This window comes from Theropithecus gelada, chromosome 5 (genome assembly GCF_003255815.1).
Source record: "Theropithecus gelada isolate Dixy chromosome 5, Tgel_1.0, whole genome shotgun sequence".
Classification (NCBI taxonomy): domain Eukaryota; kingdom Metazoa; phylum Chordata; class Mammalia; order Primates; family Cercopithecidae; genus Theropithecus; species Theropithecus gelada.
In genome coordinates, this window is record NC_037672.1 from 774,919 (window position 1) to 791,913 (window position 16,995).

The following is a 16,995-nucleotide window of genomic DNA, read 5'->3' on the forward strand; positions in this document are numbered from 1 at the left end:
TGCAAGCTCCGCCTCCCGGGTTTTTACGCCATTCTCCTGCCTCAGCCTCCCGAGTAGCCAGGACTACAGGCGCCCGCCACCTCGCCCGGCTAGTTTTTTTTCGTATTTTTTAGTAGAGACGGGGTTTCACCGTGTTAGCCAGGATGGTCTCGAACTCCTGACCTCGTGATCCGCCCGTCTCGGCCTCCCAAAGTGCTGGGATTACAGGCTTGAGCCACCGCGCCCGGCCTCTTTTTTTTTTTAAGACGGAGTCTTGCTCTGTCACCCAGGCTGGAGTGTAGTGGTGCAGTCTCCGCTCACTGCAACCTCTGCCTCCCGGTTTCAGGCAATTCTCCTGCCTCAACCTCCCAAGTAGCTGGGATTACAGGCGCCTGCCACCAGGCCCAGCTAACTTTTGTATTTTTAGTAGAGATGGTGTTTCACCACGTTGGCCAGGCTGGTCTTGAACTTCTGACCTCGTGACCCACCTGCCTCGGCCTCCCAAAGTGCTGGGATTACAGGCGTGAGTCACTGTGCCCGGCCAAAAATATTCTTAAATGAAGTGATGAGTGATTTCAAAACAATGCAGTATCTCAATTTTCCCAATGATTTTCTCATATCATTTCTTTATACTTTTCTGTATTATTTGAATTCTCTTCCTAGCCTGGGAAACATGGTGGGACCCTGTCTTAAAAAAAAAAATTAACCAAGTGTGGTGGTGCACACGTATAGTCCCAGTCACTCAAGAGGCTAAGGTAGAAGGCTCACTTGAGCCCAGGAAGTTGCGGCTGCAGTGAGCTGTGATCACTCCACTGCACTCCAGCCCGGACGACAGAGCGAGACCCCATCTCAAAAATTGCAAAGACCAAAAGATGGAAGAGGAGTAGGATGAGTATAAAGTGCACAGAACTGTCGAAAGTGTGCTGGCAAGGACTGGAAATACACTGCATCATCTTCCACTCTGACAATTAGAGCTTACGTCATGTTTTCAAAGAGCACGCACATTCCAAAGCACTGCAGAGGTTTTAAAGAGAAAACGTGGTCCCTAAGTTAAGTTAAAATAAATGAAACAGCAAGAAAGCATTTAAAAAGGCAACAATGAAGATGACAGAGGTTAGATCACATACGTTGGTCGAAACAGTGCACATTAAACAGAAGCATTAAGGCTCCAATGAGATAAAAAATGAAATCCAACTCCATGTATTTCTGAATGGCAACCCACATAAAGCGACAGAAATGTTAAAGGCTCAGCAGGTGCATACTGGGTGAACGTAAAAAAAAAAAAAAAAAAAAAAATCAGGCCGGGCGTGGTGGCTCACGCCTGTAATCCCAGCACCTTGGGAGGCCAAGGCAGGTGGATTGACTGAGTTCAGGAATTCGAGACCAGGCTGGGCAACACAGTGAAACCCTGTCTCTACTAAAATACAAAAAAAAAAAAAAAATTAGCCAGGCATGGTGGTGGGCATCTGTAGTCCCAGCTACTCAGGAGGCTGAGGCAGGAGAATCACTTGAACCCAGGAGGCAGAGGTTACATGAACTGAGCCGAGATGGCGCCACTGCACTCCAGCCTGGGCAACAGAGCAAGACTCCATCTCAAAAAAAAGAAAAAAAAGAAAAAAAGAAAAAAAGAAAAAAAAAATCAGTCCAAGGAGACTCCTAGGCAAAAATTAAAACAAGACCCAGCATAATCAGGATAGTTTAATATTAATTAAGAGAAAAATTTTAAGTAAGGATGAAGCGTCAGGAATCCCTACACACTGATCACCTCGTGGGAGCAGATGATCTGCAGTGACAGCCTCATTCCCCTGCGCCCCCTTGGCCATGAGGACCCCCTCCAGGCCCTGGGGCTCCCTTCCCCTCCACTTCCACCAGCCGCGAGGGGAGGTCCTGGGCACCCTGGACATGGTAACTCAGTATTTTCCCCATCCGGTGTCAAGGAATAAACCAGCATCCGAGAAGCCAAGTCCCACACGGGACACTGGAGGCGCCGCTGCCCTCGGGGCTGGCTCACTGTCCACCTGTCATCCCTGAGCGCATTGGGCAAGGTCAGAAGAATGACCACAGTGAATTTGGTATAAAAGAAAGTTGGCTTTCGGCTCCTGTTCTTGCATTGCAGACAAGCCCACACCCCTCCTGAGAGCTGGGTGCCCAGCCTGGTGCTCGAGAGGCCCCAGTGCAGCTGAGCACAAGTCCAAGCCAAGCCCGGCGCGCCCCAGCCCTCGGGCGGTGGAGAGGGGAGGCACGGAGGCGCTGGAGATGTGTTGTAGTGCCGGGCCGTGCCTGCCTGACCTGCTCACCTGCTGACACCCAGGGGCCCTGGGCCTGACTGGCCGCCACCGCCTTGCCTTGTCAAGCTGACTGTGGACCAGCCCCAGCCCCGCCACGTGCCTCAACTGCCACCGTCTCAGAGAGGCTGACGCGGTGGCCTCACAGGTCCCCGGGCCCCGTGTCCGATACACGTCCTGATTTCCTGCAGTGCTTCCTCCGTTTCGCACCCACGTTGACGTGCCACAAACACCTCTTCTCTCCTCAGCAACTCTGGTGGCTTTGCAGATCTTCATTAGCTCGCCTGGGATCAGACACTGGCCTGCGCTGGGGCCGGGGTCCTGCAATCATGGCTGCGGGCACTGCTGTCCTTGCCTGCGGAGCCGAGTGCCACGCTCTCTGAGCGAGCACCTGGTCCTGGCTTTCAGGAGGGGACACGTGGAGACAGAGGCGAGGTGGACGTGCCACTGAGTGACCCAAGCAGAGCCAAGATCAGTGGCAGATGGCGCAGCTGTCGGTTTCCAGGACAGTTGTAATCCTCGTCCCTCATTCGGCCTCTTCCGGTCACTCACATGGTGTGGGTTTCCTGGCCTCAGCAGTGCGGATGCGGGGGCCCCGGCCTCGGGCTGCCCTGGGCACCTCTTTTGCTAAGGTGGATCAGGGCCAAGGACGATGACTCCGGGTGTTGTGAGTCCTGAGGAGGGGCCCGATGAGGGTCTTCACGTGCCTCTCCAGCCTGCACGCAAGGGTCGGGCATTCCCACCAGGGCAAGGCTGCCAGGCTCCCTCAGAAACATCAGGGCAGGTGCAGGCCAAGGAGCAACCAGCCGTGCCAACAGGCCCCGTTCCTGCAGAACTGAGAGGTGCCGGCCTGGCCGCCAGCCCCATCATACCAGCTGCTCCAGGGTGTGACCCCACAGCCTTCACCCTCCTGGCCTCAGTCTGCACAAGGCACCCTCGGCCCCGAGGGAAAGCCCAGGCTTGGAGCCAACCCCTCCTGCCTTGAGAACAAAGGGGACCCGGTGGGCAAAATGGGGGATCTCTCCCCACCCTGCTGGGCTGGCCATGCTGCGAAAAGCAAGCCAGAGGCCTCAGTCCCTGCAGGGACAGAGAGGCAATGTTCACCCTGATGCGTAGAGGGAAGCACAGCCTGGAGACCCAGTGTCCCCGAGGCCCCCAGCTGCTGGGTGGGGACCGCGCTGGGGAACAGCAGCACAGGCAGGTCGGGGGGCTGGGGAGACTCTGGGCCAGAAAGGGGTTCCTCTGTCCCTCGGGCAGGATGAGGGTCCGCTGGGCAGTCCCCAGCCGGCAGCAGGGACCCTGTACTCCGGATCTTTGCCCACCTACAGCAGGAGCCCCACTGTCCCAAGGACAGTGCTGGACTGGATGGTGGAGCTGGAGGGTGGGGCCTCGCCTCATCCTGGGGGACCGCCTAGGTGAGGGGCCGCCGGGCACTCAGTGTCCCCCTCGTCTGATCTCTGTGTGGACCAGGAGACCCAGGTTCTTTGAAGTTTGGCAGCATTAGATTTGCCTGGACTCAATGTTCATTCTGAAGCTTTCATCAGTTCCTTGTTCTGTCTGACATCCCAGCATTAAACGCTCGCGCTCCCCACGCGAGTCCAGCAGCGTCTGATGGCAGCAAAGCGTGACTGAAGTAGTCCTGTCAGGAGCTGTTGAAACAAACGTTCTAACCCCAACAGGAACGTCTTGCCAATCAATGAGGCAAAAACATAAATAACGTTGTCAGTTGAAGTGCATAATATCCGTTTTATTCCCAAGTTGGGGCTGAAGTATTTATAATTGAGTTGCAGCTTAATCAACCAAGAGTGTCCTCTCCGGATGAAAGGACTGCCCTTCATGGTTTCGGGAGGAAAGGCAGTTTCTCTGAAGTGTCCTTCCAGCCTCCCAGAAATCTGGGGTAAGAGGCATCTCTGCTGAACCCAGCAACGTGAATGAGCGCTCTCCTGACCACACGGCGTTTGTGAAGTCTGTTCTGAATGAGTGTTGGTATTTTACTGTCAGGTGTTTGCCAACTGCCTTTCAAGCACGTGCCTTGTTCCAAGGTGTCAGCCTGGGAAGGACACGCTGCTGGCGAATCACTGTCTAGGGCTTCTGCACCTCGAAGCCAAGTCTCCCCAAGTTGGGTGTGAATCAGGTACTGTGGGAGGCCTGCCCAACACCCGGCCCTTGTTTGGAGGAGGATGGGCCCACCTTGGCCCCCACCTTCCTCTTCTAGCTGTGGCGAGTAAATGGAAACCCTCCGTGAGAGTCCATAAAGACCACCACTAAACAGATGAAGGGGTTGCCCCTTAGCTCCTCTCTTTCCTTCCCTGACTATGGATGCAATGCTGGAGCAGCAGCAGCCACTTTGAGACTGTGAGGAGTGGCTCAGAATGCAAGATCCACTGAGGATGAAGGTGGCACCTGATGGCACCAGGTCCCCAGTGGCATTGCTGAGCAGCTGGGCCACCTCCTGACGCATCATCACCCCAATTCAAGCCCCTCTCACTCTGATTGTTACTTGCAGCCAAAAGCATCTTCCCCACGTGGAATTCAAGAGCTTCTCCTCTGGATCTGCTGCTGTCCCTGCAGCTCAGCCCAGCCTGCAGCACCACCGTCCTCCCAGACCCAGCTCAGCCCAGCCTGCAGCTCCACCGTCCTCCCAGACCCAGCTCAGCCCAGCCTGCAGCTCCACCGTCCTCCCAGACCCAGCTCAGCCCAGCCTGCAGCTCCACCACCATCCCAGACCCAGCTCAGCCCAGCCTGTAGTTCCACCGTCCTCCCAGACCCAGCTCAGCCAGCCTGCAGCTCCACCGTCCTCCCAGGTCCAGCTCAGCCCAGCCTGCAGCTCCACCGTCCTCCCAGGTCCAGCTCAGCCCAGCCTGGAGCTCCACCACCAGCCCAGACCCAGCTCAGCCCAGCCTGCAGCTCCACCGTCCTCCCAGGTCCAGCTCAGCCCAGCCTGCAGCTCCACCGTCCTCCCAGGTCCAGCTCAGCCCAGCCTGCAGCTCCACCACCATCCTAGACCCAGCTCAGCCCAGCCTGCAGTTCCACCATCCTCCTAGGTCCAGCTCAGCCCAGCCTGCAGCTTCACTGTCCTCCCAGGTCCAGAGAGCCTGGTCAGTGGCCCAGTGGGGCAGGAACTGGCAGAATTCCCCATTGCCTCAACCATCGGCAGCCTGTGGGGTCCCCAATGAACAGAGAAGGCTAAGCTCTAAACTGGGCAAGAAGAGAGAAGCAGGGGAGCCAGAGGGACCTCTGTCTGGGACAGGACGGACACCCAGCCTTGTCCATGGTGTAAGTCTTGGGGGTGGACACTGGGAATCAGGGCAGGACTACCCAGATCCCAGCTGCCTCCATGGCCCTGCCTGAGGTCCCAGATGGTGAGTGCTGAGCCCCACTTTGGTGCCAGGAAGGAGGAAGGAGGTGCCCCCTCCATCCCCGTGGAGGGCTGGGGGAGATGCTGGTGTTGGCTGCAGTGTGGCTGAGGCATCCATGGCCTGGACTCCTGGCTCTGGTGGTCTCCGTTCACAGAGGGAGATTCTTTCCCAACTGCACCCCTCACCAGTCTCACGTGAACCCCCAAGGTGGACACCCCTCGCCAGCCTTGCGTGAACCCCCAAGGTGGACACCCCTCGCCAGCCTTGCGTGAACCCCCAAGGTGGACACTGGTGGCCCCCACAAGCCGCTTGGGTTGTTCCTGCCGAGAACTCACAGCCCATCCCTACAGGGGTGCGGAGGGGCTCTCCGACCGTGGATGGTCCTCGAAGCTCTCCCACAGGGCAGAGCCCTGCACTTCCTGCTTGGGCCGTCCACGAGACGCTTCTCGTCCACCCCGGCCTGGGTGACCACGGTCCTCCTCCTCACACCAAACCCAGGACCATGCCCCTGAGGTGGGTTCTCCCCAGACGTTCAACTCCTTCCCTCCCCATGTAGGACTGGACACAGAACCCAACACCGCACCACTCTCTGGGGACAAGGACAGCTTCTCCACCGAGCCCAGGCCAGGCTGCGCCCCCTGGGTTGGGCCTGGATGGGTGAGGGGCACTCACTGCAGGACACTGCCCACCGTGACTGAACCACTGGAGTCACTGGACCTGCCCACTAGCCCTCCCCACACGTGGCAGAGCCAAGCATGGGTATGTCCTGCCTTGGGCTCCATTGCTGGGGCTGTCAGAGGCTCTCCTGAGTGTGTCCCGCTGCCTCCCACGCCCCCGCCCCCGCCCCACTCTGCACCGCACCCTCTCCACATATGCATCCTGCAAACCCTCTCCCACCTGAAGCCCCTGCCCGCCTGCCCCGCACACTCCCGAGGACCTGAGCGTGTTTAAACAGGGTGTGTGTCACATCAAGGCGGAAGGACGGGAGAGTGGGTGACTGTCGCTTCTGCCGAATTTAGCCCTGTAAGGGTCTGTAGTGATCACAGCACCCACACGTGCCACGTTCCTCCACGCTGTCCACAGAGCTCCCAGGCTGTGTTTCTCCCAGGCCAACTTTCTGGCCTGAGGAAACCAGTTTCTTTAAATTACTCCCATGAGGACCCTGGATCCGAACCCACATGTTGTGGAGGGAGGCCCGGCCCCAGTTCAAGGTCACTTTTGCTGCAGAGGAGCCTCCTGCTCCCCTGTGAGCGGTCACCCCAGCAGCCACCGTGCTTCCTTCCCTCGGTGGCCCCAACAGGGGCCCCTCCTTGAGACCTAGGGTTGGGTCAGATGAGCAGGCCCTGGGCCACTCACTCCTCGGCAAGACTCACACCTGCAGCCCAGCCTGCCGTCGACAGCCCCCGAGTGGCCATGATTTAACTAGGCCACCTCTCAGTGAGGCCCATTCCCCTGCCCAGAGCCCCCAGCAGGTCCTCACCTCTTCCTCCTCTCTGCTGCGCCCTCTGACGGGCATGCACGTGTGCGTCTGCCGTGCTGCCTGCGCTCCCGGCCCTGACTCCTCTTAGCAGTTCATTTCTCATGCATCTCTCTCCCCACTGTCTCTCCCTCTGTCTCTGTCTCTCCCTCTGTCTCTGTCTCTCCCTCTCACCACTATCTCTCCCTCTCTCTGTCTCTCCCTCTCACCACTGTCTCTCCCTCTCTCTGTCTCTCCCTCTCACCACTGTCTCTCCCTCTCTCTGTCTCTCCCTCTCATCACTCTCTCTGTCTCTGATTCTCTATCTCTCCCCATCTCTGTCTCTCCCTGTCTCTGACTCCATCTCTATCTCTCTAACTCTGTCTCTGTCTTTCTGTCTCTTCCTCTGCCTCCACCTCTCCCTCTCTTTGCCCTCTTCCTTTGTCTCTCTCTCTCTGGGTCCCTCTGTCTCTCCCTCTGCTCCCATCTCTCCTGTCTCTGTTTCTCCCTGTCTCTGTCTCTCTGTCTCCCTCTGTCTCTGTCTCTCCGTCTTTCTCTGTCTCCTCCTCTGCTCTGTCTCCCCCTCTGCCTCTGTCTCTGACGTGCCTTCTGTTTTCACCTGTCTGTCCCTGTGCGTGCTGAATGACACATTTGTGTCTTTTTCTCTGTCTGTTTCTGGGCTGTCATTTTCTTTCTCCAGCTCCCCCCTCCCTGACCCTGTTTCTGGGTTCGCCTCTCTCTGAACAGCTTCCCGGGCGCCTCCTGCTCCCTCACCTGCCAGTTTCTTTGTGTCCGGGGCTTGGTCTGTTTCTCAATACTTCTCTTGGGGTCTCTGCCAAGCTCTGTCGTGCTGTCTGGAGGTCCCCCCATTTTCCATCTCTGTCTCACTCTGTCTCACTCACACGCATCCTGAGACAGCAACGATGAGGCTCGCCGGGTAAGGGACAGAGGCGCAGAGGCAGAAAACAAGGTCTCGCCTGGGAGCCCCCCACCAGCTCCCACCCTCAGCAGTGCTGGCTCCGAGCCTCACGTGCTCTGCAAAGCCAATGTGGGGTGCTCTAGGCAGCACTCAGCGTGGAACCCCCTGGGGTCCTCCAGCTGCCCCCTCTCAGCTCCACCACGCTGAGGGATGCCTGCCCCGTTGCTGCTGCAGGAGAAACTTTGGGCTGCCATGAAACAGAAAGGGAATTCAGGCTGGTAATTACCCAGCTAATTTCAGTCATGTAGACAGCCAAATAAGATATTTCAGTTTTCTTACAAGCCCACCTCAGGGCCTGAATTAGCCACCTAATTAATTATCTGTAACAGTCTGGGACTCCCGGGGTGGAACGTGCGTCCCTCCCAGCGCAGATGCAGGCTAGTCCCTGAATCACGGCCCGGTGACGCAATCATTATAATTAGACTCAACCTGCAGCTTACCCTTGACCACGAAATCTCCAGGATGTGGCCCCAGGCCAGGCTCAACATCTTTTCATTTAATTTGTGCTGAGTGGAAGCACAGTCACCCACCAGGAGACAGCCAGGCAGGCAGCTCCTGTCCTGGGGAAAGCGGCACCTGCCCTCTGTCCACCCTTGTCCCTGGCCCCTCGAACCCGGCTGGCTCCCCCACTGCAGAAATGCTCCAGGCGGCCTGACTCACACCAAGGTGTGAACGGCATCAGGTCAGGATACTCCCCTGTGGAGGCCACCGAAGTAAGGCGTCTCCAGTGGTAAAATCGGGCACCGGCCACAGGTTCCCCTCACAGGAGTTCCGGGCACTGGTGCTGCACCAAGGAGCTGGGGGAACATAAGATGGATGGCTCTGAGCAAAACTGAGACTCGCCAGGACAGCCCTGAGGCCTAAGTTGACCCTATCAGCTCTGCTGGGACACGTCTGTACCAGTATGGCCCGGGCCCTGCCCACCTCCTGGACTAGGGACTTAGCCGCTGCCCTTGGCATGGTCTCTGGCCACAATGAAGTGGGGACGAGGTTCCTTTCAAATAGCAGACAGCAGGTTGGAAGGGGGCCTGCCCCCACCCCAGTACACACAAAAAAGGCTGCACGTCCCGCCTGGGAGGCGGTCGAGACACACAAGTTGTTCTGGGCCTTTTCCTTTGCTCCTGTAACCAGCAAGCCCTGGCTCCCTGAGGACGGCACTGCCTCACCCAAGTGAAACCCACAGAGTCCTCGCCAAATGCACAGGCCAGCTCTGTCCCCACACCTGTCCCTGAGGCCGCCGCCTGCATCCTGCTCTCCCACCGCTGGGCCCTCCTCACCCGAAGGAAGCCCCCTTGGGGGCTGCCCAGCCTGGCCACTTAGAATTGGCCCTGCAAAGCCTACACCAGGGTGTCCACCCTCCCCTAGGACCTGCATCAGCGTGGTCCATGGGCTCCACCCCGACCACAGCAGCGGGGCAGAGTGAGCTTACAGGGCAGCCCCTATCCCGCCAGGGACACCAGTTCTGTCTCGGGGACACGAAAAGGGCTGGGCTGGGGGCACTGCTGGGCACGGTCCTTGCTCCTCTGCCCCAGGCGCTGCTGGGCACGGTCCTTGCTCCTCTGCCCCAGGCCCCAGGCTCCTCCACACAGTTGGTGGCTGTGTGGTTGCAGGGGCGCTGCTGCGGTGGGCCGCTTGAGGAGCAGCTGGTGTGGTGGTCTCTCCATGTCTGCCTGTCCCAGCAGCCCGGCCCCTCAGCCCCTCCCCACCCCACCTCCTGCTTCCTACCTCCCAGGGCCTGCTTCATCACAAACTCCATGGCGATTGCTCTGATTCCACAGCGGCTCCTCCAAGGGTCAGAACTCACATGCGAGTGTGGCCAGGAGTGAGTGTTCTTCCTGGGGGAGAGTGAAGTGGTCACGGGTCACCCTGAGCAGGCCTCTGCCTGGCCTTCCCCAGAGACCATCATTCGTGTCCCCCTAATACCTTGTGGGCTGGACCCTCCCCACCAGGAGCGGCTGCTTGGGAAGTCCGTTCGTGAGGGGTTTCTGTCCCCACACCCAAACCAGGACCCCAGAGGACCTGAAAGTGGTCTCCCCAGCTCCTGGGGTGTCTGAAGCCCCTGCAGGGAGGGCTGCTGACAGCTTAGGGGGTAACGCTCAGAGGCGACTGGCGCCAGGCTGCGGAAGCAGGGGCGGGGCCCAGGGGGCGTTTGAAGGTGACTGCTCTGCTCTGCAGCTCCGTGTCTGGAGCAGCGCCTCCTTGGTGGTCCGGAGCCCAGGGCAGTGGAGAAGGGTTGGGGGTGGGTCTTTGAGCGGCTGCCCTTCAGGGCGGGCTCCTGTGGCTTCTGACCAGGCAGGCTTGGGTCACCCTATCCCTGATGGCACTGCAGTCAGTGTGTCCCCCACTTGACCCACGTAGAAGAGATCGGGGTTGGGGAGAAACTTCAGGGGGATCAGCCTTCGGGGAACACATGGGAACGGGGACCCAGCACTCCCGCCTCCCGAGATGTGCATGGGGTGGGGTGGGGCGCTCTGGTCCCCTCTTGGGAAGCCGCTTTCTGAAATCACAGCAGCCGCAGTGCGCCCCCCGCGTTTGTGGGGTCTTTCCTTTCAGGGAAACCCAGGTCCCTGGAGAGACACTGTTAGACGGTTCACCCCCGCTCTCCGCAGAGGAAGGGGACTCGCGCGGGGACTGGGAGGGCGGCGGGTGGGGAGCGCCCCTCGGAGCCTTTGCCGCAGCGCCGATTCTCCTCCAAACTTCTCCCCTGGCTCCCGCGGCGCGGGGAAGAAGGGCACCGCCGGGCCCCGCACACCCGCAGGGCTCCAGCCCCGCGGCACCCGCACCCTTCGGCTTTGCGGGCGGGCGAGCGGCCCTCAGGCGGGAGCGCGCCAGGAGAGGAAAGAAAGAGGGCGAGGGAGGAGAGGGGGAGCCTCGGAGACAGGAAGAAGCGAGGAGGAGGCCGGGCACGGGCCGGGACCGCGGGGGCCGCTTCAGCACCGCGGCAGTGGACAGCGCCCGCCCCGGACCCCGCGCGCGCGGAGCCCGGGAGAAAAGCGGGGGCCGCAGGGAGAAGCCGGGGACGGGGGGAGAAACGGGGACCGGGGGAAGAGGCCGGGGCGAGGGGGAGAAGCCGGGGCCGTGGAGGAGAGACCCGGGGAGCGGAGGCCGGGGAGAGACGCGGGGCGAAGCCGGGGCCGCGGGGAGAAGCGGTGGCCGGGGAGGAGAAGCCGGGGCCGGGGGGAGAAACGCGGGCCGGGGAAGAGAAGCCGGGGCCGGGGGAGAAGAGGGGAGAAGCCGGGGCCGGGGAGGAGAAACCGGCGCCGGGGGGAGACCCGGGGAGCGGAGACCGGGCGGGCGCTGCGCTCGGGGCGCGGTTACCTTCCCGGGGCGCAGGCGGTCAGCGGCGGGGCGCGCTCGGGCCGGCTGGGTCCATGTGGCGCCCGGTGAGCTGCGGCGGCGGCTGAAGGGCACAGCGAGGAGGGCGCGTCACTCGGAGGCGCTCCCCGCCCCCCGCCCGCGTCCGAGCGTGACGAGCAGGGGGAGGGGAGCGCCGAGGGGCGGGGCCGCGGGCGCCGGGCGGGGGCGGGAGCGGGGGTGGATCCGAGTGAAGCGCCCCCGTCTCCTTCCAACCCCGCCCGGGTGCGACCTTCCCCGGCCTGGGCCTGCGACCCCTGCCCGCCCCTGATCTGGGCGCCCCCGGCCCTGCCCCCGCGCCCCGAGCCCGACCATGCGGGCGACCATGCGGGCCTGCTCCCTACAGGGTCCGCACCGGGCCGATGGGTGCGAAACCCTCGGGCGGAGAAGTCGCTGCCTCCCGGGCGGAGGGGTCAGGGGTTAGGGGGAGTCGCTGCCCCCCCATTCTCCGGGGACCGTGCCCCTGAGCGCCGCCCGCCGCCCCGAGCCCTCTGCCCGGACCTCCCCGCATCGCAGGGCGCGAGAAGGGGGCCCCCAGACCCCTGAAAACCCACCAAGCCCTTCGCAGCGGGAGATCCGCAGGTCGGCCTGGGCTGACTTTCAGTGTAACAGACTCGCTGTTTCCTTTAGCGGGACGAAGGCCGGAGACCCCACCGCCCCCTCCCCCGGTCCCCAGGATTTCCTCTGCGGCGACGCGGCACTGCGGGAGAGCAGGGTCGCCGCAAGGTCGGCTCTCGCTCTGGTCCGCCCTGCGGTCGGGTCCCTGCTGTGCAATGTCGGGCGCCGGGTGGCGGGAGGGATGGGGCGCACCGGGACCCTAGAGCTGCCCTGTGCTCCTGGTGGTGAGTGGGGGTGGGTGGAGAGTGGGGGCCGCTGCCGGTGGCCGCCACATTAACTTGTCAGTGTCCCCTCCCGGCTGAGTCCCAGGGAGTCCGCTGGCGCTGGGAGGATGCGGTCTCTCCCCCGCCCTCAGCCCCATCCCCTCCCGTGCCCCGTGTTTAGCCTGAGCTCAGGAGGACTCAGAAGCCTGGACCCCCCAGCCTTGGCCCCAGCGCCTCTGCCCGGTCCCCACTCCTCTGCTGACCTGGCAGGGAATCCTCCGCAGAGGAAGGGAGCGCTGGGGGAGAGGGAAGGGTGATGGCACCAGGGCCGAGCCCACGGGGGCTCCCCGAGGCAGCGAGAAGGGGCATGGGCCTGGGGGTTCACAGGCAACCTCCTGGAGGGGGACCTATGCCCTAGGACTGGGGTCTCTTCAGCCTCCCTGGCGTGGGCACCCCCAGCACCGTCCCTTCCTCTCTCCTTGGATCTGAGCCAAGTGGGCTCAGAAGGTTGGGCCCAGGGACAGGAGGCAGGACGTACACCCAGGCCCCTTCCTGTCAGCGACCCCTGGACCCCCAGTGGCCCTTCAGGTCATCTCCACCTCCCCTTGTCCGAGGCCTCAGTCCTCACGCACCTTCAGCTGGATACGCTATGGAGTGGACTCTCTGTTTCCCGATGCCTGGAGGCCTGACCTGAGCCCCAGCCTGGTCTGCTCAGTCTGCCTCCTCAGGACCTGGGAGGGGACAGCAAGGGTGAGATGTTTGGGTCCAGGAAAGAGGTCGCTTCTCGGCCCTGGCACTTTCTCCCTCAGTCCCTAACTGGGTAGGTAACCCAACAGCTAACCCTGAGAGTGACCCCAGAGAGGACCCCTTGAGCCCAGAGCCAGGCTCACGACTGACCCTGCCACCTGCACAAGCTGCATGCAGGGGAGATGCTGGTGCCTTTGGGACAGTCTGCATAGGAGTGCAGGGAGTGCAGGCTCCTCCCAGCAGAAGGGTCCGGGGGTCTGGGCTTCAGCACTGGACTCCTAGGCTGACTCCTCTCCAGTTCTGTAACCCAGGCCAGGCTGCGCTCCAAGCACACCGGGAGCTGGGGCCTGGGGCACGGAGGACAGAGACCCTCTGTCAGCCTTACGTTCTGCCCCGTCTTCCTCTGCCTCTCTCTCTCTGTCTCTTTCTCTGTCACTGTATCTCTCTGTCTCTGTGTCTTTCTGCCTGTCTCTCTGTCTCTATCTTTCTGTCTCTGTCTCTGTCTTTCCCTGTCACTGTATCTGTCTCTGTGTCTTTTTGCCTGTCTCAGTCTCTATCTCTGTCTCTGTGTCTCTGTCTCTTCTTTCTCTGTCGCTGTATCTCTCTGTCACTGAGTCTTTCTGCCTCTCTCTCTCTTTCTTTCTCTCTCTTTCTTTCTTTTCTTTCTTTTTCTTTCTTTCTCTCTCTTTCTTTCTTTTCTTTCTTTTTCTTTCTTTCCTTTTCTTTCTTTCTCTCTCTCTTTCTTTCTTTCTCTTTCTTTTCTTTTCTCTTTTCTTTTCTTTTCTTTTGAGATGGAGTCTTGCTCTGTCACCCAGGCTGGAGTGCAGTGGCGCGTTCTCGGCTCACTGCAAGTTCCACTTCCCGGGTTCATGCCATTCTCCTGCCTCAGCCTCCCCAGTAACTGGGACTACAGGGGCCCGCCACCTCGTCCGGCTAATTTTTTGTATTTTCAGTAGAGACGGGGTTTCACCGTGTTAGCCAGGATGGTCTCAATCTCCTGACCTCGTGATCCACCCGCCTCGGCCTCCCAAAGTACTGGGATTACAGGCGTGAGCCACTGCACCCCTCCCTGTTTCTATCTTTCTGTCTCTGTTGCTGTATCTCTCTGTCTCTGTCTCTCTGTGTCCGTCTCTCTCTGTCTCTGCCTGCCCCCGTTGTTACTTCTGTTACATCCAGCCATGCATGAAGCGACCCTTCTCAGCTCTCACACTTGTCTAGGTCCTAACCTGGGAGTGGGGGAGCCCAGCCACAGCTTGGGGGAAACAGACAAGGTTGGTGACTGCCCTAGGTCAGAGTGACAGGTGCCCTGGGGAAGGGAAAGGGGCATCTGCTGGAGGGCTTGAGGGCGGTGCCCACTCAGGGTATGTGAGCCTGGCCAGGGCTGCCCAGCTGGGGTGAGGGTCACAGGCTGCTGACCAGGAGCCACCCAGGTTCCACTCCAGCGGCAGAGGGAGGTGACACAGAAAATGGTCTCTGCCCAGCCAACCTCCATGGGCCAATTGGCCATACCAGGGCAGGTGCAGTTGGCCCTTTGAGGGCCCAGAGGAGGCCCTGAGCCCTGGAGAAGAAGCCCCCAGACCTCCATCCAGCAGGAAAGGGCCAGGAGCTGAGCGAGAAAGGGGCCAGCAGGTTGAAGATCCAGGCAGGGAAAACATTTGGCAGTCCAGGAAGACTCGGAGGCCACCCTGTCCAGGCGGATGTTGGGATGAGGAGGAAGTGGGTGTGGATCAAGTCGGGAGGAGCAGGATGGAGCTCCAGCAAGGGCTCCCCCGGAAGTCAGCTTGAGAAGCGTGAGTGCTTGGCTAGGCCAAGCACTGGCTGTGGGGCCTGTGCCAGCCAGTTGGACATGAAAGGTGCCCCCAGCTCAGCCAGCCCACTGCTCCTCAGATGCTCCGTCTCCAGACAGCAGCCCCAGTGAGGCCAGGGACCCCAGGAGCACAGAGCAGGGCTGTGTGAGGACCACGGGGCATTGAGTTTGAGACCCCGCACGGGTCACTCCAGACAGTAGGGAAAGCAGGCAGCTGCCCAGCTGCAATCTCCCACTCCAGCCTCTCTGGAAGCCCCTGCCAAGGCCCCCACCCTCACCCTGCTCCCACCTTCTGGGTCCTGTCTGCCCATAGCCCTCCTGGGTGCCAGGCATCCTCCTTGCCCTGGGCCAGGGAAGAGTCCCGGAGGCACTGTCAGGGTTTCCTGGACTTGGCCTTCAGTCCTAGGCAGGGATCTGCCACACCACATATGTCGATCCAGCCCACAGCACCCACCCAGAAACTTCAGACACAAACTTAATAGTTTAATGCGCTGAGTGATTCAGTCTGAGTGCTGACATCATCCATGCTGTCATTTTCCTGCTGATTTCGATTTTTTTTTTTTTTTTTTGAGACGGAGTCTCGCTCTGTCGCACAGGCTGGAGTGCAATGGCCAGATCTCAGCCCACTGCAAGCTCCGCCTCCCGGGTTTACGCCATTCTCCTGCCTCAGCCTTCCGCGTAGCTGGGACTACAGGCGCCCGCCACCACGCCCGGCTAGTTTTTTTGTATTATTATTTTTTTTTCAGTAGAGATGGGGTTTCACCGTGTTAGCCAGGATGGTCTCGATCTCCTGACCTCGTGATCCACCCATCTCGGCCTCCCAAAGTGCTGGGATTACAGGCTTGAGCCACCGCGCCCGGCCCCTGCTGATTTCGATATTATTCCAAAAGTAACAACGCATGAAAAGCATGAGCAAAGCAAGGTGTAAACCCTCACCGTTCGCCAGAGCTGGGGCAAGACCTGTGCTGGGTGGAGGGTGTCCTCTCCTGGGAAGCTCCCTGAGCCCGTTCCTCTCCTCCACTGAGTGAGAGAGAGAAGTCCAGCATCTAGCTGGGGGAGGCCAGCGCCTGGGAGCTCGGCCTAGTGCGCCCTGGGAGCAGAGCAGAGATACTGCTGCAGCTGAGCAAATGCTCGTACCCCAGGCCCTGTCCTGGGGTCCTGGGATCCACGCTGCCAGGTCACACGGTGCCCAGGTCTCATGGTGCCCCAGGGCACTCATGGGGCCCACTCTGAGCTGATCTCCTGCGGCCCAGCATGGTCCCAACCATGCAGTCAACAGCACCAGGTAGCCGGGTCAGCAGCATTCCCCCCAGCTGGAGAGAGCCTCCTGGGCTGGGCAGGGCCAGGTCCCGGGCCGCCCACCCACCAGGCCAGGGCCCCGGGCTCCAGCCCTGCACTGAGTGTGGGGTGTGGATCTGGCCTCCTTCAGCCAGGGACCCTGATCCACCAGGGCAACAAAAGAGTGGCCCATGGGGAGTGGGCTTGGGGTGGAGAAACCCGGAAGCCGAGGCTGTGGAGGAAGGGGTCCTTGCTGTGGGCCACAGCTGCTCCAGGGACTCCGCCCTCCCAGCCTCAACACCGCAGGGCAGGAAGGAGGGGCTTCAGGGGCCTTCGCAGAGGACAGGGTGAGAGACAGGGAGTCCGGGAGATGCAGGGCTGGCCCAGGGGTGTGGCTGGCTGGGTGGTGAGCACAGTGGGTGGCGCTGGAATTTGGAGATGGCCAAGAGATCCTGGGAGCTGCCAGTTGTGGGGAGGAGAAGTGTTCCCGGAGGATCCTGGGCCGAACACCTGCACTCCTGGGGCCCAGAGCCCCAGGCGTTCCTTAGGGTCTTTGCCATGTGATGGGGCCGGAAGGGGTAGCCGGGGGGCGGGGGGCAGAAGGCAGGGAGAGCTGGGAGAGCTGGATTAAAGCCTGGCTGAGATGCGAGTGCCCCTCCCCTCCCTCCCTCTCCTCCAGTGACACCCGGAGTGAGGCCACATCACATGGTGGGTATTTTTGGGAGCATTTCATGCCCAGGAAGCAGGAGGAGGAGCTATTTTGGCTTCCCAGGAGCACGGGACCCCTCTGGCAGCCCTGGTGCTCACTTAGGGAAAGGGCGTGGAGGCTCAGCCGGGCTGTGGCCTTCTCTGTGTCCCCTAGGGCTTGACGTCCTGGCCATCGGACTTTGTGTCCATGGGTGTGGTGGGGGCACAGCAGTGGAAGTGAGT

General features: G+C 60.7%; 1 protein-coding gene across 3 annotated transcripts in view; it reads right to left on the reverse strand.

Annotated features, from left to right (window-relative positions):
• Nucleotides 1-11,523, reverse strand: part of CPLX1 (complexin 1) — a 45,353-nt gene extending 33,830 nt beyond the window's left edge. For 2 of the 3 annotated variants that reach the window (XM_025385527.1, XM_025385522.1), the window contains exons 1-2: nucleotides 11,377-11,523; nucleotides 9,784-9,893 (exon numbers count right to left, since the gene is read on the reverse strand). In XM_025385527.1, coding sequence (XP_025241312.1) covers nucleotides 9,784-9,814 — 31 coding nt within the window. In that variant the 5' untranslated portion in view covers nucleotides 9,815-9,893; nucleotides 11,377-11,523. The remainder of the gene's footprint in view (nucleotides 1-9,783; nucleotides 9,894-11,376) is intronic. The other variant, XM_025385524.1, reaches the window with a different exon arrangement.
• Between the last annotated feature and the right edge of the window lie 5,472 nt (nucleotides 11,524-16,995).